The sequence below is a fragment of the Rhinoraja longicauda genome, chromosome 29 (genome assembly GCF_053455715.1).
Source record: "Rhinoraja longicauda isolate Sanriku21f chromosome 29, sRhiLon1.1, whole genome shotgun sequence".
Lineage (NCBI taxonomy): Eukaryota > Metazoa > Chordata > Chondrichthyes > Rajiformes > Arhynchobatidae > Rhinoraja > Rhinoraja longicauda.
In genome coordinates this window covers 13,146,453-13,170,056 of record NC_135981.1, presented here as the reverse complement: position 1 = coordinate 13,170,056, position 23,604 = coordinate 13,146,453, and the positions used below count along the sequence as shown (strand labels likewise).

General features: G+C 46.5%; 1 protein-coding gene across 1 annotated transcript in view; it reads right to left on the bottom strand.

Annotated features, from left to right (window-relative positions):
* Positions 1-23,604, bottom strand: part of kcnh6a (potassium voltage-gated channel, subfamily H (eag-related), member 6a) — a 109,656-nt gene that overhangs the window by 74,262 nt on the left and 11,790 nt on the right. The window contains exon 2 of the mRNA XM_078424849.1: positions 8,887-9,117. Within this exon, the coding sequence (XP_078280975.1) occupies positions 8,887-9,117 (231 nt within the window). The remainder of the gene's footprint in view (positions 1-8,886; positions 9,118-23,604) is intronic.

The window sequence follows — 23,604 nt, the reverse complement described above, 5'->3', positions numbered from 1 at the left end:
GTCAGGGGTTACGGGGAGAAGGTAGGGGAATGGGGTTGAGAGGAAAAGATAGATCGGTCATGATTGAATGGCACGATAGACATGATGGGCAGAATGGCCCAATTCTGCTCCTATAACATGAACTTACGGACAGATGGACAAATGTTTTGTCATAATGGTAGGAGTTAAGAAGCAATTTATCGAGAGGGAGAGAGGGAGTGAGAGAGAGAGAGAGAGAGAGAGAGAGAGAGAGAGAGAGAGAGAGAGTGTGAGTGAGTGGGTGAGTGAGAGTGTGAGTGAGTATTCAGCAGTTTAGTGACTGATACAGCACCATGCTCGTGACCTGCCTGTTCATCCTCAGACACGTGGCCAAAAAGGAATCTCCCAGACTGCTGCCAGAAGGCCCTGGAGAAAAACAGGTTATTAAATAGACTTTCATTAATTTTCTCTGACGACTTTTGCAGAGATGAGAAAATGGTGTTTACTGGATAAAATGATTAATGACAACAAAGCCCTCAGCAATGGAAGCTGTGCCCAGAGTAAAAGTTGCAAAATGCGTCGGCCACCAGGGTAGGGGCTGCCCGGGTTCACTTCAATCCACGGCACTAGCCTGCAGAAGCTCAAAAGCTCAAACCCCTCCCCACAGCATTCCTCAGGGGCCTGGAGGTCTGCTTTCCCAGTTTGTCAAAGAGCCTGTGCGCGGACTGACATCAGCAGCCAGGACAACAGACTCCCTCTCTCAACGCAGCCAGCCAGGCTTAACTCTTCCTTCACCAACTCTCAGCGGAGTGCACCCTGACTGGATTGTAGTGGGGATGGAAAGACAACTAATCCAAAGGATTAAATGTATCCAATGCTGTACTGGAGCTGGAGAAAAAATTCTGCCACATGATGTAAACCGAGGACAAAGATGGAAAGCAGTTCCATTCATCTCACTCGACAGCAATGAGATGGAGGAATTTCTCTGTCTGACAATATTATATGTGCAAAGAATGCAGTCAGACATTGGCTCTTCACAGCTTGAAACAAGAGGTCTTCAGCTGGCCACAGATCAAATCTTGGTTTAAGACTTTGGCCAGGCCGGCAATTCTGATAAGGTGTGATTGTTTTTGTACTACACTAGTGCGGCAGCCCAGACATGCACCAAAATGGAGCTGAAATCCACTCTCGGGAAGAATCCTAGCAGCACAAGGAGGCTCAAATGGATTAAACATCCTGGGTTTAACTTCAATGACACCATGGGATGTGCAATGTCACAAGTCAAAGGAAGTAGATTTATATTAACTACACTGCGAGACAATTCACACTGAACTCTAGAAATGTTTACTTTAGTTAAGAAATATAGCGCCGAATCAGGCCCTTCGGCCCACAGAGTCTGTGCCGACCAGCGATCCCCACACACTAACACTATCATACACACACACTTGGGACAATTTACAATTTTACCAGGCCAATTAGCCTACAAACTTCTTTGGCATGTGGGAGGGAACTGGAGCACCCGGAGAAAACCCATACAGGTCACTGGGAGAACGTTCAAACTCCGTACAGACAGCACCCGTAGTCAGGATCGAACCTAGGTCTCTGGGGCTGTAAGGGATCAATGTATAGAGTTTCTTTTTTAAATGGTACCAGCAGAGGAAATGGGAACATTCAGGGATGTGGAAGTGCAAGTACAGCAGTCACTGAAATTCACCAGAGGAACAAAACTCGGGTGGCTAATGGAGTGTTGGTCTTCATTTACAGTACCAGACCTGAAGAGGTGGAGGTTTTGCCCAGTTAAACAAAGCTCAAGTTAGACACTGCCTAGGGTTTCATATTGTTAAGCACCCTCAACTCAGGAGGTTCATCATACTCAGGAGAGCATCCTAACGCATGGCATCCCTGTGAGGTACCTCAGCTGCACGGAGGCAGAAAGGAAAGCTCTTCAGCAATAAAAATTATTCCATAGAGCTCAGAGGACCATCGGAACACAGCTACCAGACTTGGAGGGCATCTACAACACACGATGCCTCAGAAAAGCCACCAGCATCCACAAGACTCTTCACACCCCTGCAACAGTCTGCTCGAACTCCTTCCATCGGGCAGACGATACAAGGCCTTCTACGCCCGCACCTCCAGACTCAGGAACAGCTTCATCTCCAGGGCCATAGCTGTTATGAACCGGTCCTGCTGAGCCGGATGGTCACATCGCACAGTGATCCGGCACAGATCTACTTGCACTTTATTCTGTCTTAAAACTGTTACAATTTGTTTCGTTGGGTTGTTGTTGTTTAAATTAATTAAATTATTGCATCGTATGGGAGGCGCATTCCCAATCTCGTTGTACCCCTGTACAATGACAATAAAGATATATTGTATTGTATTGTATGTCCCTCTGGGCTCAGTTCAGATTCACCCAAAGACAAAACTGCAAGGGTTAAATTATGACAACATTTCAAAGGTGAGGTGCATATTTCGTCGGGTTTTCGAGAGACGGGGGGAAATCTAATTTGGATGATTCAGATGATTAAATTATTTCATAGTGTTAAAAGACTATTTCCCTGGTGGGATTTCAAAAGCAATTGGATTGATTGGACTGATAGGGAAGGCAAAAAGAACTTCCCATAAAACAGTTGTGGAAATCAGGAACTCCATCGCAATGAGCAAGTTAAGGAGGAAGGCCACAGAAGATTTCACGACTGAGAGTGGTGAACTGTGTTGGGCAGTGTATGCAGCGCTGCCAGTGAGACGTAATCAGTCTGAACACAACAGGCACTAAATAAGGGCTAATGGCTCATTCCTACTGCTGTGTTATTACTTTCCTCAATTTCTGTCTTCACAGTATCAACCTTCCTGCAAATGGAAAGTTAATTTGCTTTTATTCCATTGAAACGTGCCATAATTTTGAAACGCTCTGTTAAGTCTCCATTGTCAGGAGGTAAGGAACCCCCGCCTGTGCAATCTCCCTCAAAGGGGATAGTTCTATCAAGGCTGGAAAGAATGCTGCAACCAAACCATATTCTCAGAAATGTGCTGCTCAACTCAAGTGCATTGGAATTATCTGTTATTAATTTCACATTTCCAGCACCCTCAGTTTCCTGACTTTCATTCGGGGAGAGTCTTACATCAACTCGATAATATTGGGAAAGCAAGGAATGAAAAAAAGAACAAAATCAAGCCTTCCCTATCAGATGGTGTCCATGTGGAGTTTAATAAGACATTCGACAAGACAGCCTTGTGAGGTCAAGGCACATTGGATTCAAGATGACCTGGCTAACCAGACCCATAATTGGTTAAATGAGAGGAGGCAGAGGGCACTGGTGGAAGGATGGGGGTTTTTTTGTGATTTGTTTTGTATTTCACAAACTTTATTCAGAATAAAACATAGACCAAACAACAAACATAAATCTTTCGTCTAGACTTTCAATAGTGTCACACTCAGACGTGTTAACAGCTGTTTTTACACAAAACACCCTTGATGCATTTTTTTGCAATTGGAAGTCTGTGACTGATGATGCACTACTGTTTGTGGTTTGTATTAACTCCTTCACGTTCAAGTCATTATGATCAGTAAATCTGTGGATGACGTGAAAATTGGTGGTCTTGCATACAGAAATGAAGGTCGTCTGTCCACAAGCAAGATAGAGATCAGATGGAACATTGGGTGGAGCACGGCAGATGGAATTTAATCCTGACTAGTGCCTGGTGATGCCTTTTGGCAAGTCAAGTAGTGGTAGGACATATACATTAAATAGTAAGGCACAAAGGAATTTTGATGAACAGGACCCTGGGCTTCACGTCCCTAGTTTCCCGACATTGACAGCACAGGTCCACAGGTTGGTGAAGACATATGGCATATTTGTCTTCATAGGTTGGGGCATAGAGTGCAAAAGTCCAGGCAAGATGCTACAAGTTCACAAAACACTTGTTGGACTGCACTTGGAGTATTGTGTGCAGAGGATATTCACCGGGATGTTACCTGGACTGGAGGACTTTAGTTATGGGGAGAGGTAGAATAGAACTCCCACTGCACGAGATCATTAGAATCATGGCGTTATACAGCACGGAAACGGGTCCTTCAGCCCACCTTGTCCCTGCCAACCAACTTGGCATTCCCGGCTAGTCACATTTGTCGTATTTGGGCCAGATACCGCCAAATCCTTCCTATCCATAAAACTGTCCAAATATATCCTCTTCTATAGCTTTCTCTGGCAGCTCATTCCAGATATGGACTACTCACTGAGTCGAAATGTTGTCACAGAGGTCCCTCTGAAATCTCTCCCCACTCACCTTAAACCTAAGTCATCTAGTTTTAAGGAAAAATGACTGAGCATTGATTTTACCCATGTCCCTCATGATCTTACAATAAGATCAGCCCTCAGCTTCCTGCACCTCAAAGAAATAAAGCAACATGCTGGTGAATTTCTTCTGCCTCCATTCCATCTTAGTAACATCCTTCCTATAGCTGGACAACCAGAACAGCACACAGCACTCCAAGTGTTGCCTCAGCAATGACTTATACAGCTGCATCACAATGTCCGACTTTTGTCCTCAATCTCCTTCCCAATGAAGGCAAGTGTGCCAAATGCCCACCCAACTTGCCACTGTCAAGAAAAAAATGCACCTCTACTCCAAGATCTGTAACACACACCAGCGCTCTGCCATTCACTGTGCATGTCCTAACTTGGTTTGACAAACCAACGTGCAACACCTCACATTTGTCAGCATAGCTAATTCAAGGTGTGAACAAATATCCCATTTTATTCCATTCTAACTAAAGAACTCCGTAGATTCTGTTTTTACTTACGTTACCAGTGAACTCAGAACAGGTTTTCCCAGTCTTCAGCCAGAGGTGGAGTGGAAGGGATCCAGAGCACAATCTCGTCCTGCAAACCTGGGAGCTGCGGTGTGACAGAATCAGGTGCAGTCACATCTGCAACTCAGCACCAACTCCAAACCGGACAAGCAGCTCCCTCTGCCAGGACTCCTCACACAACCAGCTCACACAATGGAGACACCAACAAACAGTGGCCATGCCAGCCACACCAACACCCCAAAGAGAAATCTTTGAGGACCGGTGGCATGGTCTGGGCACAGTCCCGTGGCCACGGCCCACATCATGAAGCGGTGGTCAGTGTTGCTTATGGATGAAGCATGACTGATTTCAATCTTCCACCGTTACACTTGGGTTACTGCTCTGTGCGACAAGCCCCTCCGCTGCTGACAGAATCCCAAAATACACGCTGCATCTGATAGGGCAGCGGGCCCAGGGACAAACAAAGTCTAATCGCCAGGCCGAGTGTTACGTGTACGGCCTTCTTGCCTGGTGCATGTTTCAGCTGCGGAATAGAGACGAGGAGCAGGAGTGGCTGATAAACACCATCAGGAATAACCCCGCCGATTGCAGCACTCGACATAACATTCCACTAATCTTCCAGTCCTGCTCACACCAGCAGCTGTAACATGGACTAGTAACATGGACTAGTAAACTGACCACAGGGTCCACTGCAGCCTAGTCTGGGACCATGGGCCAATCCTCCACATGGAACCCTGGACCAAGATAACCATTCCACAACTCCCACGTCAGAGGGGAAACAAAATAATTTGCACAAACTGGAAATTTAAACAAAATACCGTAGACTTTATGGATTTTTCTTTATTTACCTGACAAAGCATCGACAAATAACAAAAGTCCCTTCACACACGATAGCAGATGGGTGCAATTCAGGAGTAAGATTATTCCAAAAGCTAAAATCTACAGATGTGGGAAATCTGAAAGGCATATAGAAAATGCTGGAACTGGAGTAGATCACGAGGCAGATGCAGCGTGATTAACATGTAATAAAATAATGGTTTCAGCTTTTCGTAACCATGGGCACACCACTGGTTTAGAGAGCCCAAAGGGAATCTACATTATTGCAGCCAGCAGACACTGGTGGAGCCTGCACACTTGCAGGGAGGGTGGGGGGGGACTAGACGTTTGGCTCTTTTAAGAGTTTAGGTGACAGGGATAGGATAAAATACTGGTGGTGATCGGCGACAGATTGGGGAGCCTGGTCTGAGGTGAGGGCAATACAGCGATGGGCAGCAGGTCCAGTGTGGGATTCATGCAAGATGCTGATGGACTTGGTAGTCATCAGAGTCTGGTGTTACAACAGTGAAAGCTACCCGTACAATGTGGCCCGTGTATTTCTTATTACTCCAGGACAGAGAATCCAGGAGGAACAACCCCATCCATCTCGGACAGTTGCAATATCCTAAAATGCTTGTTACCACATATGAAAAATCTAGAACGATGCAGCAAAGGAACCCGGCCACTGAGGCCATGCCAACCATCATACGCTGACACCAATCCAACACTAATCCCACTCCATTGTTCCCCACATTCCCAACAACTCCCCCTTAGATTCCAGCGCTCACCTACATGCTAGGGGGAGTTTACACTGTCAATAACTGACTGATCTGCACATCTTTGGGATGTGGGAAGAAATCAGAGCACGTGGTCACATGAAGAACTCGCAAATTCCACAGAACGACCGAGGTTGGGATTGAACCAGGTCAATGGAGCAAAAAGACAGCAACTCTACCAGTCCTTAAGAGATAGACCGTTCTACAAAACTGAAAAACAGAGTTAGGGAATTAAATTACGACAATCACGTTTCCCCAGACCTTTTCACCACAAGGTTATTGGTTGCGGGAATAATGGCTGATAATAATGATCTACAATGTTCTCTTAGATAGCCTCTTCCACATTACTGCAGATTTGATTTGCCAAGTCAAAAAGATTCAAGTGTTCAAATTATATTAGAAAATCAAAATGAAAAATTATTCTTGCTTTTGAACTCCCGATTACTCTGTACAACCTGGTGCTCTGGGTCCGATCCTGATCTCAGTGATATGTGGAGTTTACATGTTCTTCCTGTGATAGTATGGATTTCCCCAAGGTGCTCTGGATTTCTCTTAACATCCCGAAGACCTGAGGCTTGGTAAGTTGAGGGGAGAGTTGATGGGAATGTGGGGTGAGCAAAGAATGAGACTAACATGGGGTTAGTGTAAACATAGGGTGGTTGATGGTTGATTGATCCACGATCTCTGCTCCTGTCCTTCTGTGATTTGTGTGGATTCTGTATGCTGGATTTCGTCCCCACCCTAGATTGACACAACAATATCCTTGAAATGCTACTTCAAAGGATTTAACCACTATGGGCATCATTGTGGTATTTTGAGTTCAGCAGGGAATCAAATTTGCTCCACTGAGGTTGAGCATGACGGAAGCAACGGCCTTGGTTCTGGCAGTGAGTGCCATCTCTCGTACTCTGCACACACAATCAGCCACACGCTCCAGGCTGCTGGCGGAGGTGGAACTCCCAGCCTCCCAGGGAGAGCTCACAAATGTCACGTCGAGATGTCATTGCTGAGAAACCCACTTCCAGCCAGTCAGTTGCACAAGTAACAGTGACAGAGACACAGACCTCTTGGGATTGAGGAAGCTGAAAATGGTGCTGCTCAGCAGGGTGAAGAGTAAGGCAGGAGAGGGTGGGGGAGGAGGGGGGGTGGGGGGGGGGGGGGAGGGAGGGAGAGCCATGGAAGAAGTACGACGCAGAATAACATCACTTTGCTGAGTGCTAAAACAGCAAAAGAAATGTTGGCGATGTGACATACAGTGCTAAAGACAAAGCATTCAGGACACGCAAACATTCAGGGAAGTTGCAGCGAAGTGCAAAGAAATCAAAAGTGAGCATGAATTCCCACTATTGCAATATTTCACCCTCTCACTGCACAAGAATCTACCTGCCTTGTGGCCTTAAACGTACTCAGATTCTCCGCTTCCAGTTAGGAAGAGTTCCAAATACTCTCAACCCTCAGAAACAATTTCATCTCATCTATCTTAAATGAGCTGCTCCTTATTTTTAACAGTGACCTCAGGTCTACATTTGACCATGAATAGAAACACCCTCTCTGCATCTCTCCTGTCAAGACCCCTCAGTATCAACCAGGAGCCCTCTCACTCATCTGAAACCCAAAGGGTTCCACCGTCTCTGAGCCTACTTTTCTGCAACAACCCGTCCATTCCACACACTGATCCACTGTTTCCAATGCGTTCACAGCCTTTCTTGGAAAGGGTGACCAATAGTTTTCCCCTTGAACCCGGTTCACAACTGATAGTGCTCTCAGTCCTGGAGTCCAAACTCTTACGCACATGTCCAAAATACTTTTGCATACGTGCATATTGGTGCTGTGTGCTTGCGCTGGGACCAAGACATGATCCCATCTTCACTGGGGATTCTGAAGTATCGGGTCATTCGACTCAACACCTAGGTGTAACATGAGCTACAAGGGCAACAGTGCAGGCTTGAGGAACAGCACCTCACCTTCTGCCTGCTCATATTCTGTCCGAGCTTCCAGGCTCACAATCAAGTTGAACAATTTCAGGTAACTTGCTTCACGCCCTTATCAGAAGTGGCCCAGTCTAGAGGTCACCCAATCTGTAATATTGACCGTGTTAATCCCTCTCCAGCCTCTGATCTCTAGGGTCATTTGTACAGCTCAGCATTTCACAGTTTTTACATTCCTTTATTATCAAACAAACTGTCACAGAATATTATCACTGCAACCCTGGCCTGTTTTGGAAAGAATTCCTTTATCCTAACCAACCCGCCCAACTAACTTGTTTTCACAGATTCCCCAGTTCTGATGGAGAGTGTTTGACTGAAACGTTAACTCAACTTCCCTCAACACTCAATTTTGTGTTTCCCATTCAAAAACACAGTCACAGGAATTCCGATTGGCATCAGTTTGCACTGTGCATTCTGGAGGGCACAATTCAGAGAGACAATTAATATTGCAGCACCCGACCACACAGTGAATGAGGAGCTGACCACACTGACCCCTGCCACCACTACCCATGCCCAAGTGCCAGGTCCTTACCATCTTTCCTGTAGTACAGCAGTTCTACTTTCACCTCCTCTGACCCCCGCAGAGCCTGTGCCAGCTGTGCCATGGCACACTCAGGGGTGGCTGGTCCCGTCAGGAAGTCACAGGTGCCAGGTTTCTGCATGATCTCGACCCGGGAGTAGCCGAACATTTCACAAAAGCCATCATTGCAGAAGATGATTGCGCAGTTTTTCATTCGAACATTGGTAATGACAAACCTCCGATCTAGGAGAGAAAGAACAAGAATTACACAAAGCAGGTCAGAGCCAAGCAATCAACTCTGTCATCTTCCCCCAACAGTGTCATCTACCCTCCCAGGACTGCGCTGTATTTTCCAGCAACTGAACATCAATCCCTGGATTAAATTACAAATAATACAGGAGAAAATTCAAAAGAAGCATTAAAAGACATTTCCTTTTAAACTTACTGTATACACTTATTAATCAGCCAAATCTGAGGTTGGGGAGGAAAGCTCCAGCTGCCAAGATCCATTTATCATATCATCATATCATATATATACAGCCGGAAACAGGCCTTTTCGGCCCACCAAGTCCGTGCCGCCCAGCGATCCCCGTACATTAACACTATCCTACACCCACTAGGGACAATTTTTACATTTACCCAGCCAATTAACCTACATACCTGTACGTCTTTGGAGTGTGGGAGGAAACCGAAGATTTCGGAGAAAACCCACGCAGGTCACGGGGAGAACGTACAAACTCCTTACAGTACAGCACCTGTAGTCAGGATCGAACCTGAGTCTCCGGCGCTGCATTCGCTGTAAAGCAGCAACTCTACCGCTGCGCTACCGTGCCGCCCCATTTGAAGGAAGCTTGAGGATATAATATGCAGGGATGTCCTAGAGACCAGAATCCTCGCCCATACTTGACCATCCCAGTGTTGCAACCTACTGTAAGCACATGGTTCTCTCTGCTCTCTCCTCTCTGGAATTCTCTGCCTCAGAAGGCAGTGGAGGCCAATTCTCTGAATGCATTCAAGAGAGCTGGATAGAGCTCTTAAGGATAGCGGAGTCAGGGGGTAGGGGGAGAAGGCAGGAACGGGGTACTGATTGAGAATGATCAGCCATGATCACATTGAATGGCGGTGCTGGCTCGAAGGGCCGAATGGCCTCCTCCTGCACCTATTGTCTATTGTCTTCTCGTCATCTCACATCTCATTCATCGTCACCTACTTGCAAGTCCTCCAGTCACCTTCAATTAGCTGTTGCATTTGTTGGCACCACACCATTTGTGTCACTCCATCTTATCACAGGCATTCCCTTTTCTTCTCTTAAATATTGCCTCTTTTTACACAACTCGGAATTAAAAAATAATTTTTGGTCCATTTAAAGCCAATCAATGAGTGATGCGAATTGGTTCTGACTATTGATGCTGCCTCGTCTGCTGAGTATTTACCACATTAAAAAAAAAATCTGAATCTTCACAGAGTTATTATTAAAGCAAAATAAAAATTAAATTGCCTCCATTGGGCATCACCTTTGTCCTCTTTCAGACATGATAGTTTATTTTTGTGTGTTGCTATCAAGTGGATTGTCGTTTTGTGGCAGACACTTCGGAAGACTGCGCTGAATTGGGAGAGCTCCTCTTGGACATGGATTTGATGCACCCTTTGTGTGGAGACCACACCTGCATAGTTGCTTACTTGTGTGGAGCTGATAGCTGAGGGGTGAGGACTGGATTTCCCAGCAATATTCTAGCAAGCTGAAAAATGGTGAAATCCATTTCATGAGCAAAAGATGTGCAATAGGTTGACCCGCACTGCGGACAGAATCTGACAGCTACATTCTTCAGGACTGGGTCAACGCTGGGACTGCTCAGACACTCTGGGCAACAGATATTGAATTCCCCACCTCGTGTACATTTTCTGCTCTTGCTCGTCTTTGTGCATGAATACTTGAGCACAGGAGTAAACGTAGAACAGTACAGCACAAGAACAGACCCTTCGGCCCAAAGATACTAGAGGAACAAGATGGACCACTCCGTTGAAATCGCCTATACTGAAGTGTAGTACGCAAAGGAGCGCAACGTCCGCCATTTTAGTAGGAAAAACCCGCGGTTCGCTATGCCTCTCGCAGTGCAATTAGTGTTTTGGGAGAACAGTATGTGTGATGATACCATTAAAATGCAGAATATATCTCATCTATCAATTCACAGATTTTTGTTATTTTTCTTTTCAAATGTTTCTGCAAGTTTCTGCCTACTAAAACGGCGCCATGACGTACTACGGTTTTTAGAGTCGAGTGGTCTATCTTGTTCCTCTAGTATCTTTGCTTGGGCCCACGATGTCTGTGCCAAACATGACGCCATGGCCATCTCTTATCTACCTGCACGTAATGCAGACCCCTCCATTCGCTGCCTCTCCAAAAGTCTCTTAAATGGCACTATGGTACCTGCCTCAACCATCAGCCCTGGCAGCACATTCCAGGCACTGGTCACCCTTTGTGTAAAAAGAATCACCCTGCACATCTTCTGCCCCTCCCACCTGAAAGCTGCGCCCTCTGGTATTGGATTTTATCATCCTGGGAAAAGGGTTCCAACTGTCTGCCCTACCTATGCTTCTCATAATTTTAATACCTTTATATAAGGTCACCCTGCAACCTCTGGCATTCCAGAGAAAACAATCCCAGCCTGCCCAACCTCTCCCTGTAGCAAATACTCCCTAATCCAGGCATCTTTCTAGTAAACCTGATCTGCGCCCTTTCCAAAGCCTCTACATCCTTCCTGTAGTTTAGTTTATAGGTAGAGCGCAGAAACAGGCCCTTCGGCCCACCGAGTTCACATCAACCAGCGATCCCCGCACACTAGCATTATCCTACACACACTAGGGACTATTTACATTTTTACCAAGCCAATTAGCCTACAAACCTGTACGTCTTTGGAGTGTGGGAGGAAACCAAAGGTCTCAGAGAAAGCCCACACAGGTCACGTGAGAGAATGTACAAGACAGCACCCGTAGTCAGGATCGAACCCGGGACCCAGATCGCTGGCACTCTAAGGCAGCAACTCTACTACTGTGCCACCATGCCGCCAGAACTGCACTCAACACTCCAATGCAGCCTAACCAAAGTGCTATATAGCTACATCATAAATAAAAACAGGCACCTTCAGCAGGAGATTTGGAACAATTTCCACAGTGGCCACACCTCCCAAGTTGTGTAACTAAATGATGCAAGACCTTCTCCAATCGGCTCCTTAAAACCTGCACTTCATTATAATTTCCTTCATCAGCGAGGACATAGCTCATCCCTATGTTGCAGACCCAATTTTCCAAACTAATTAAATGATGATAATTTTTTAATAATAATGTCTTTGATAAGACAGGCATTAAATGTGATGCATCAGGGTTGCTGTCACCTCTACAAAGCACTATTGTTTTTTCTGCATTCACATGCTGCAAATGCAGATCAGTTCATCCATTTGAGCCACAAACATAAAACTTGCATTCCACATCTGAATTTCTGAGGTAGCGTGCAGCTCCTAAAGCAAAGAATGAAGTCATGGGCTACAGGTGGGCGGCACGGTGGCGCAGCGGTAGAGTTGCTGCCTTACAGCGAATGCAGCGCCGGAGACTCAGGTTCGATCCTCACTACGGGCGCCGTCTGTACGGAGTTTGTACGTTCTCCCCGTGACCTGCGTGGATTTTCTCCGAGATCTTCGGTTTCCTCCCACACTCCAAAGACGTACAGGTATGTAGGTTAATTGACTGGGTAAATGTAAAAATTGTCCCTAGTGTGTGTAGGATAGTGTTAATATGCAGGGATCGCTGGGCGGCGTGGGCTTGGTGGGCCGAAGAGCCTGTTTCCGTGCTGTATCTCTAAATCTAAAAAATCTAAAGTTGCTTGGAGTTCATACCCTACTACTTAACCCAACTTCCTTGTAATTTTAATACAATCGTCTCCTTCCTTTCAACAAGATCGCTTCTGGTTTTGTGACTACTTCATGAATCATTTGTTTAGCTGCCTGTGAGCATGAACCCCAACTTCCCCTGCCTGTCATCTAGTTCTCCTTCCCACTCTATTCCAATCGAGTTTGCAGAACACAGTTACACAACCTAGGAGGCGTGGCCACTGTGGAAACTTGTTCTGAACAAAGGATGCGAGCTCAAAGAACAGCATCTTGTTTTTCAGCTCGGCACTTTACATGAAATTGTTCACTCTAGAATTGTCTACGCAATTCTCTATTTATGCACATCTCATCCAAATCCATTTTTAATCTGTGTCTCATTGCCCCTTTTATCTTCACTTTCATCATTTAGTATCTCACAAGTTCCACCCAGTCACTGAACATTGTCACTTCCCCATGCTCGCATACTTGCTTAAAAATATTTGCAGCAATGTTCTCTAGGTTTGATGAAAGGTTGTTCACCTGACACCTAGATGCTCCTGGATATGCTAAACGCGACCAACACCCATCATTTTCCAACTACTCAATCAGAAAGTACTCCCGGAGAATTGAGAACCACTCAAACTGCTGGATATTTAACTTAACATTTGATTCAAAACACGTTACCAACTCTCAAAAAGGTCTGAAGAAGGGTCCCGACCCGAAACTTCACCTATCCTTTTTCTCCAGAGATGCTGCCTGACCCGCTGAGTTACTCCAGCAATTTGTGTCTATCTTTGGTATAAACCAGTATCTACAGTTCATTGTGTAGAATGTACCCATTCTTTTATGTTCATTAAAAAAATAATAACTGTAAATGTTGGAAATTCAAAATAAAACAGAAAATGGTGGAAAATTCAGCCAATCAAAGTTGTCTCGTGAAGTTCTGACACTTTGCTGATCCAAATCATTGTCTGGTTTTCTTTTTGTAGATGCCGAGATTTTCCAGTGTTTCCACTGTTTTTTAAATCTCATTTTACATTTCTTTATGACAAAGGAGGAGAATCAATCCATTCAATCTACACTGGGTCTCAGAAACATCCCATCAATCAATGCCCCCACTTATTCCCCTGCCACATGACCATTAACTCCAACTCTCCACCCAAAAGGGACGATTTACAGCGACTGATTAATCTAAACATCCAATCCATCCATCTTTGACGTGTGGGAGAAAACAGATCACCCAATGGAAACCCATGTGGTCACAAGAACTTGCAGACAGAAAACAGACAAGAGCTGTAAGACAAGAGCTCTACCAGCTGTGCTACTGTTCCACCCACACCTTCACAAAATTGCTGTATTTGCATTTTAATTGTCAATCACTGCAGAGCTTTAGGCCACTAAACAGCTTAAGTACGTTTGAAATGAGATGCAGAGCTACTGAATTTAAATTGTTCCCTTCAAGCTGAAAAATCCCCATCCCTGCAGCCAGTAAATTGACTAAATTTAGAAATGTCTTCTTCATTCTGTCTGCCTCATTTAATTGTAAATCCATTATGTCTTGCCCCACCCACTCTCTCTCTCATTAACCAAATTAGATTATAGCTCCTTGTTTCCTTCATTACATCCTGTTTGTAAGAGAAAGAGAATTGTGGTGTCACTGTTATAAATGCATGGGAAGGGATCAGTCCATCGAATCAGAGCGATCCCATCAATTCCATTTCGACCACTCTATCCCCCCGGCCCCATCTTGCTCGGGTATCATTCTAATTTCCATTTGAAATAACCAATGGTCCCCTCTTTTCCCAGTCAGGCGGCATTCCGGGTTATTACCACTTATGAAACTTGGTTCCCAGTCAGACAGCATTCCGGGTTATTACCACTTCTTTATTCCAATCCCCCTGTATCTCTCACCCGAAACATCAAATTCCTCTTGCCGACAATCAACTGACACTTCTGCCAAATCGGCCCCAAACATTTTTCCTCCTTCCGTCCCACCTCATCCCAAGCTTATCTAATGTAAACTTGGACCAGAAATGCTACATTCCTGGAATTCTGCTGGTAAACCTCTACATCAATGACCGTTACATCCTTCCCGAGATAAGTGTTTTCCATAGCATCTGCTTCTGTGCTCAATACCACATTCTTTGCTAACTACTCACTTAATGTATTCTCCTTCTTCAGATCTATACACATAAACCCTTGTCACTTTATCGCAGCACAGCAAATTGGTGTGGTATTCCCCCATTTCTCTTGCTCACAGCCCCAGCAGCAAGATTAACTTCCCCACTATCTATATCCTGTGATTGTTGATGGTATCATCCTCTGTTTGCCTCAGCATGATTCCCATACCCCCACTATCCCTCTCCAGAGCTAGTCTTGCCAGCTGCACTCAGACTCACCCATGAAGACTGCATAACTAACATCATCAATCTCAATGGTCAACCAACGATTATCATCCTCCCTGCTTGACATATGTCTAAGTATGGGGCCTTTGGCAAGATGAAATGTGGTTGCATTCCATTTGTATTCATCGATAGGCTCCTTCAAACTGGAAATACATGGAGTTCTGTCCTGTATCGTAACTTCAGCTGTGGCAGAGTCCCACAACCTTTGCTCTAGAAGGTGGGTGCAGTACGAACTGTACACTGGTTGCTCTTCCCTTGGTCCTTTCCTCCCTACATGTCGTGTTTGCTTCTCTTTACTCCAGCCCTTGTGTGGCTGGCAGTCCACTGACTGGTCCTGAGCAGACGCTTCCCTTTGCCCACATGGAGTTCCAACACCTTTTAGAGATACCTCTGTGTCTCACAGGTGTGGACGGCCACCTGGCCCTTTCTCCAAGGTTTGTTCTCCAAAGAGAACTACCGTACAAATTCTCTAGTGAACGGGCCAAAGCTATACATGCCATTGCCCAGGGAGGTTAAATACAGCTGTGGGGGGGGGGGGGGGGGGTCACATTAGATCCAGGGCATCGGAATTTGTGGCAGGCCATCTCTAGTCAGAAAGTGTTGGAGGCAGCGCATATGGAAGCTAAGATTGTGTCCTATTGATCAGTGTACAGGTCTTGATACCATGCAACAGAGTGCTGATGGTAGACTAAGTAAGCACCAATGTGATTGCTTAGGCAACCTGTTTTTTTAAAACAAAAATAAACTTTATTCAAAATTTTTGAATTTCCAAACTGAAAACTGAGCAAAAACTGTTCGTACATTATCATTGCTGATGCATTCAAAAGTGTTATACTAAGTAATGTTCACACACCACATGCCACTCAAGTACCCCTGTGGGGTGATAACACTTCCCTGGTTTGAGGGGTTTCCCCACTGAACTCTGCCCCTCAATGTCCAGCAGCGGAAGGACCCTAGACTGTGGTTGTCCCCCACATTGCCTTGGCGTTGGCTGCATCGAGCTTCAATGAGCCCTGGCCACTCTGGAAAGGGCCAGTCAGCAACGTTGCCCGATGGACATCTCAGCGCTGTGCTGCGAGACCAACAAGTTTCCGGCAGAGCAAAGAGCATCTTTCACCGAGTTGATGATCTTTCAGCAACATTTGATGTACTTCCAGCTTGTTATTCAGCCACGACCCTTGTTGTAACCCGACAAAGTTGTGGCAGTTTCCTGCTGAACCGGTCGATGCCAGTATCCAGCAAGAACTTGTCAGCAATGGATGATCCGAAGTAAACTTGGATCCATTCCAGTTTACATCATTAATATACAAATCAAGCAGCAGCAGCCTAGAACGCACTGTGGAACACTGACTACATCGACCAGTCTGAAAAACAACCACCAGGCAGCCACACAGCTTTGCCCTCAAGCTATTTTTTTCATCTATGCTGACACTGCCTCTCCTCTCCCAATTTTGTTAACCAGCCTTGCGTGATACTTTGTTAAACACTTTTTTTATAAAATCCATTTAGACTGCATCCACTACAAACCCTTCAATCTTCCGCGATTTCAAAACATTACGTCAAACACAAACTGTTTTTTAAAAAAAATTCAGCTGACTCTCCTGAATTTTCTCGATTATTGGTTCGGGAACACAAGCCACAATCTATGTTAAGTGATAGGCAGTCCCATGTCCATAGTTACAGGAATGTTGTTCTGTTGATGTTAGACTCGTGTGTAAAAGGGCATCACATTTGCCATTTTCCAACCCTCGGGCACCTCCACTGTGGTGGGGGAGATAGGCAGATGTTGAAAGCTCTTCTCCCAACTCCACTTCAGCTGATTCAACAACCCAAGATGCAAGTCATCTGACCCACACAATGAACCCATTCCAAACACTTCCTGCCTACCAGCTTTCACTTTCCCTCTTACATCTATCACTATACTTGCATCTATTCTATCACTGTTGCTGATATTTTGTCAGCATCCCTTCCTGGGTAACCATACATACCACACACTCATTATTCAAATAAGGGGCAGCACAGTGGCACAGAGGTAGAGTTGCTGCCCTGCAGTGCAAGAGACCCAGCTTCGATCCCAACTATGGGTGCTGTCTGTAGGGAGTTTGTACATTCTCCGTGACCACGTGGATTTCCTCCGGGTGCTCCGGTTTCCTCCCACACTCCAAAGATGTACATGTTTGTAGGTCAATTGTTTCAGTAAAAAATTGTAAATTGTCCCTAGTATGTAGGATAGTATTAATGTAGGGGTGATCGCTGGTCGGTGCAGACTCAGTGGGCCGTAGGGCCTGTTTCCATGCTGCATTTCTAAAGTCCAAAGGCTTAAGAGTCAGCCATTATTCTCTTCCTTTTTACTTTCAGTTTTTGGCTTCATTTGGCAGTGAAATCTGTGGAATCCTCTGCCACAGAAGGCAATAGAGGGCATTTGACTGGATGTTTTCAAGAGAGAGAGTTAGATTTAGCTCTTAAGGCTAATGGAGTCAAGGGATATGGGGAAAAAGCAGGAGCAGGGTACTGATTTTGGATGATTAGCCACGATCATATAGAATGGCGGTGCTGGCTAGAGGGGCCGAATGGCCTACTCCTGCACATATTCTCTATGTTTCCGTTTCCCCCTGCCCACTTCCTCTCATTCAAGTCCTGCCCGGGATTGTTCTACCAAAACGTAATACCTTGCATTTATCCAAATTAATGCTCCATTTGCCATTCCTCATACCATTAGACCAAATAATCAAGAACTTTAGATAACCATCTTTACTGTCCACTATACAATACAATACAAATTGTTTACATAAGTAGCAAACTGTGTACCCAACACCAGTCCCAGTGGTATACCTGTCACAGGCTGCATGACTGAAAAGCAGCCCTTCACGACCACTCTGTTTCTGATCTTCAAGCCAGTTTTGCATCCATTTGGCTAGCTTGCCCCTGATCACATAAGATCTAACTTTCCAGACCAATCAACTGTCTTGTCAAAGACTTTGCTAACATCCACGTAGATCATACAGTCCTCAATGTTTTTGGTCACCTCTTCGAAAAACTCGATTAAATTGGTGAGTCTTAATGCCCCACACACAAAGCAATGCTGACTATCCCTAATCAGTTTTTCCCTTTACAAATGCATGTCAATCCTCTCTCTCAGAGTGCCCTCCGTTAACCTACTCACCGCTGATGCAAGGCTCGACAGTCTGTCATTCCCAAGCTTCTCCCTCACAGCTTTTCGTAAACAGAGGCACAACATTAGTCACCCTCCAGCCTTCCAGCATCTCACCTGTGGCTATTAATGATGACAATCTCTTCATGTGGCTCCATAATTTCTTCCCGAGCTTCACACAAAGTCCTAGGATATACTTGACTAGGTCCCAACAATTTATATACCTTTATGCATTTTATGACCTCCAGCACCTTTTCTTTTATAATGTGGATTATCTTCAAGACAGTACTATTACCTTCTAAATTCCTCAACATCCATGTCCTTCTTCACAGCAAATACAAATAAGAAACATTTAATTAACACCTCCGCCATGTCTTGTGCTTCCACATGTAGACAACCTTGTTGATTTTAAGGGGCCCTGTTCTCTCCTTAATCTTCTATGTTTGTAGAATCTCTTTAGATTCTCCTTTCCCTTCTCTGCTAAAGCCATTGAATGCCCCCTTTTTTGCACCCCTGATTTCATACTCAATTGTGCTTCTACACCCACTGTACTCAAGGGATTCACCTGATCCCAGCACCCTGTCCCTGACACATGCCTCCTTTTTCTTGTTCAAAACCTCAAGCGCACCATCACCCAGGGTTTCCTACTCCTACCAGCCTTGCCCTTCACTCTAACAGGAACAGGTCGGCCATTAGCTCTGTTACTCATTTATAAGCCTTGCATTTACTAGACGTCCATTCGCCTGCAAACAGCCTCTCATAATTAACTTCTGAAGGTTCCTGTCTATCCCCTCAGGATATAATGAATTTCAGCCAGGGTTTAGCTGGCGAGGCTTCACCAGTGCCACTGGTACTCTGGGTTAAATCTACCAGGCAAATGAGCCAAAACATTTCAATTCAAATATTTGGAGTGGCTGAAATTCTCAGGGTGAGGGTCTTGCAGCCACTGAGCGCGTTGGAATGTACCAGGTTAAAAGTAGTTCAGGCCACAAGGGGATCATGGCAGAGTCTTTTTTATTCCCTTTGATGGCCATGTCCTTGATGAAAGTTCCCACAGCCTCTGCTTAGCTTCACCCTCACTTATGTCTTGGGTACAGCAGGTCAGACAGAGGCCAGCGTCGTTTCCTTGGGCAACAAGCTGCCATGTTTTCACCCAGAGAGTTGTGAATCTGTGGAATTCTCAGCCACAGAAGGCAGTGGAGGCCAATTCTGGATGTTTTCGAGAGAGTTATATATACACACACTGTAGCTCATGGGACTAACGGAATCAAGGGATATGGGGCGAAAGCAGGAACGGGGTACTGATTTTGGATGGTCAGCCATGATCATATTGAATGGCTGTGCTGGCTCGAAGGGCCGAATGGCCTACTCCTGCACCTGTTTTCTATGTTTCTATGCTAATGTACTGAGGCAAGGGGGCATCTTTGAAATGGCCTGTTACATTTCCTCTCAATACTTATTTACCCAACTTTCATCACACTTACTGCCCGATGATGGCTTGCCAGTTGGGTGCTTGGCATGGTCCAGTTGGGTGCTTGGCATGGTCCAGTTGGGTGCTTGGCATGGTCCAGTTGGGTGCTTGGCATGGTCCAGTTGGGTGCTTGGCATGGTCCAGTTGGGTGCTTGGCATGGTCCAGTTGGGTGCTTGGCATGGTCCAGTTGGGTGCTTGGCATGGTCCAGTTGGGTGCTTGGCATGGTTCAGTTGGGTGCTTGGCATGGTCCAGTTGGGTGCTTGGCATGGTCCAGTTGGGTGCTTGGCATGGTCCAGTTGGGTGCTTGGCATGGTCCAGTTGGGTGCTTGGCATGGTCCAGTCCGGTGCTTGGCATGGTCCAGTCGGGTGCTTGGCATGGTCCAGTTGGGTGCTTGGCATGGTCCAGTCGGGTGCTTGGCATGGTCCAGTCGGGTGCTTGGCATGGTCCAGTTGGGTGCTTGGCATGGTCCAGTTGGGTGCTTGGCATGGTCCAGTTGGGTGCTTGGCATGGTCCAGTTGGGTGCTTGGCATGGTTCAGTTGGGTGCTTGGCATGGTTCAGTTGGGTGCTTGGCATGGTTCAGTTGGGTGCTTGGCATGGTCCAGTTGGGTGCTTGGCATGGTCCAGTTGGGTGCTTGGCATGGTCCAGTCCGGTGCTTGGCATGGTCCAGTCCGGTGCTTGGCATGGTCCAGTTGGGTGCTTGGCATGGTTCAGTTGGGTGCTTGGCATGGTTCAGTTGGGTGCTTGGCATGGTCCAGTTGGGTGCTTGGCATGGTCCAGTTGGGTGCTTGGCATGGTTCAGTTGGGTGCTTGGCATGGTTCAGTTGGGTGCTTGGCATGGTCCAGTTGGGTGCTTGGCATGGTCCAGTCGGGTGCTTGGCATGGTCCAGTCCGGTGCTTGGCATGGTCCAGTCGGGTGCTTGGCATGGTCCAGTCGGGTGCTTGGCATGGTCCAGTCCGGTGCTTGGCATGGTCCAGTCGGGTGCTTGGCATGGTCCAGTCGGGTGCTTGGCATGGTTCAGTCGGGTGCTTGGCATGGTCCAGTCGGGTGCTTGGCATGGTCCAGTCGGGTGCTTGGCATGGTTCAGTTGGATGCTTGGCATGGTTCAGTTGGGTGCTTGGCATGGTCCAGTCGGGTGCTTGGCATGGTCCAGTTGGGTGCTTGGCATGGTTCAGTTGGGTGCTTGGCATGGTTCAGTTGGGTGCTTGGCATGGTTCAGTTGGGTGCTTGGCATGGTTCAGTACAGGAGCTTCCAGTCAACCTGCAGGGTGATGCCACCTGTCCAACTTGTGCTCTGCAGATCACTCCAGTGTTACATTGTATTAAACAGAGACCTCACTGCCCCGATAAAGAGGGATCTCGAGGACCCCATGGGATCCTTCTGAAGGTGTTTGTCAGTGTGTCCAAGCCTCTCAACTAACACCATGAGAAACAGACTCTCCACTCTTCACTTTACTACCCATGGGTTAACTGGCTGTCCTACTTCCAACAATGCAAGAATGACTACAGTTCAGCTGTAAACTGTTTTGGGGCATGCCAATGTCACGAGAGCCAATGCCAATACAAACCCAGCTGTTTCATAAAACTGTGCTCATAAAGTACAGAAACAGTGCAGACAGGTGGCGAGTGTCATGAAAGCAGGACACCGGGATGGGCAGGTCAGAGTCAATGTTGAACAGCACAGAAACAGGCCCTTCAGCCCATCACAGGCACGCTCTGTGCTGTACCAATTTTTACTCATTAAGTCCCAGACATTTCTCCAGCTTCAGTAGTGCTGCGTACTCCATGATATTCAACAGAACAAGCTGCAGAGGCAGGGGGTAACATGCCGATGTATTAATGAAGCGTCAGTGATACCAATAGTAAATGACCTCTTCATTTTAAGCATCTCGACCTGAAACGTCACGTATTCCTTGTCTCCAGGGATGCTGCCTGACCTGCTGAGTTATTCCAGCTTCTCGTGTGTACCTCTTCGTCCAGCGGCACTTGTCTACATATTCAGCAGCTGGATGTTAAGCAGGCGAGGAATACAAAACTGAACCCAAGAGAATGATCCAGCATGAATCTCCAAAAGTCTACTCGGGAGCAATGATGTTATCAGCGGGTTTACAATTGCAGTACAGAGGAATTTGTTCCTCCTCATCCCCTCAGGCCACAGTCTGCTCACACTGAGAAAGACAATTGCAAGCTCAACATTTCCAAATGTTTGTTAAATGCTCAGACGCACCAGACCTTGAACTAGAACTCAGACGGCTGCACACAGGGCGCATTCACAGCTTAGTGACTCAAAGCAAAAACAAAACTATATATAGGATGCATCCTGCCGTACAATCTGAATTTTAATGTTTGTTGTGTTGGTCAGGTGGAAGAGAAATGAAACATACCTCAGTTTCGGCAGTGAGGCCAACCAACCTCAGCTCAGCTGGATGGAGCACTACCCACGATCATACCAGCAAAACAGCTAACACATGGCAACACAGTGGCACAACTTTAGAGTTGCTGCCTTACAGTGCCAGAGACCCGGGTTTGATCCTGACTAGGGGTGCTGTCTGTACAGAATTTGGATGTTCTCCCTGTGACCCACGTGGGTTTTCCCCGGGAGCTCTGATTTTCTCCCACACTCCAAAGACCTACAGGTTTGTAGGTTAATTGGCTTGGTAAAATTGTAAACTGTCCCTAGTGTGCGTAGGATAGTATTAATGTGTGGGGATTGCTGGTCGGTGCAGATCGGTGGGCCAAAGGTCCTGATTCTGCACTGTATCTCTAAACTAAGCTAAACCTCACCAATCAGGATTAGATGCTCACTACTGCAGTTGCAACTTGATCACTTGAGATGAAAAACCTCTCAGCTCCCACTGTGGAACTTTGGATCTGTGATGACAGGCACACACAATTCCTCCACCTACTCTTCAGCCCTTTATAATCTAGAACATCTATCACATATTCCCTTGTCTGCCGAGGGGAACGAGAGTTTCTGGGTACGTTGGGCTTGCTTTACTCGGGCCGTCACGAGGGCACCTGGCCGGATTCGATCTTGCCAAATCCAACGTATACCTGGACTCACTCAATCTACGGAACATTGCACGGGATCCTGTCCTAGGCTCGCCAGCCCAGCGACTAATGTCTCGCCAAACCCGTGCTCCCCTGCCTGTCTCTCAGCAGCTACTCCAGCCGCACGTTCGGTCCCGGCCCGTGGTGCAGAAGGAACTACAACGTCAACGGGACACACAGAAGCGGTTCTTCGACAAGTCCAATAAGCCACTTACACCCCTTGCACGTGGACAAGTAGTTCGTCTGCAAACCAACAAGGGCCATACACGACTGGGACACATTTACGGCCCTTCCAAGGGGCCACGTTCATACCTGGTCGAAGTGGACGGGGTCATCTACAGACGCAACCGTCAACACATCCTTCCGGTGAAGGAACCGCGTCCTGCGACTCCGAGACCTGACGCCCCGCGTCTCGTGTTCGCTCCCACAGTTGATTCAGCTTCCCCACCAACAACCGTTGTTCCTGCCGCCCATGTCGTCTCCCACTAATCCTGTCAAGTCGCCTGTTACGTCCCCACTCTCCCCCCCCCCCCCCCGTCTGTTCTCCCGCGAAAGGAGGCGAGGCGGTCTCTTACCACACGAGGTATGGACGGGTTTGTAGGCCACCCGTTAGATATGGCGATTTTGTGTAACTTTGCTAGTATATTCTTCACATTTTTTTCATTGTTTAAGCTACCGTTCCTTTATTTCTACAAGAAGCAATGAAGATGGGCTAGCCAATCGTAGTGCTTGTTAGTAGTAGTCTCGCCCAGTATGTGCTTTATAATATCAAGAACTCGCCTATGT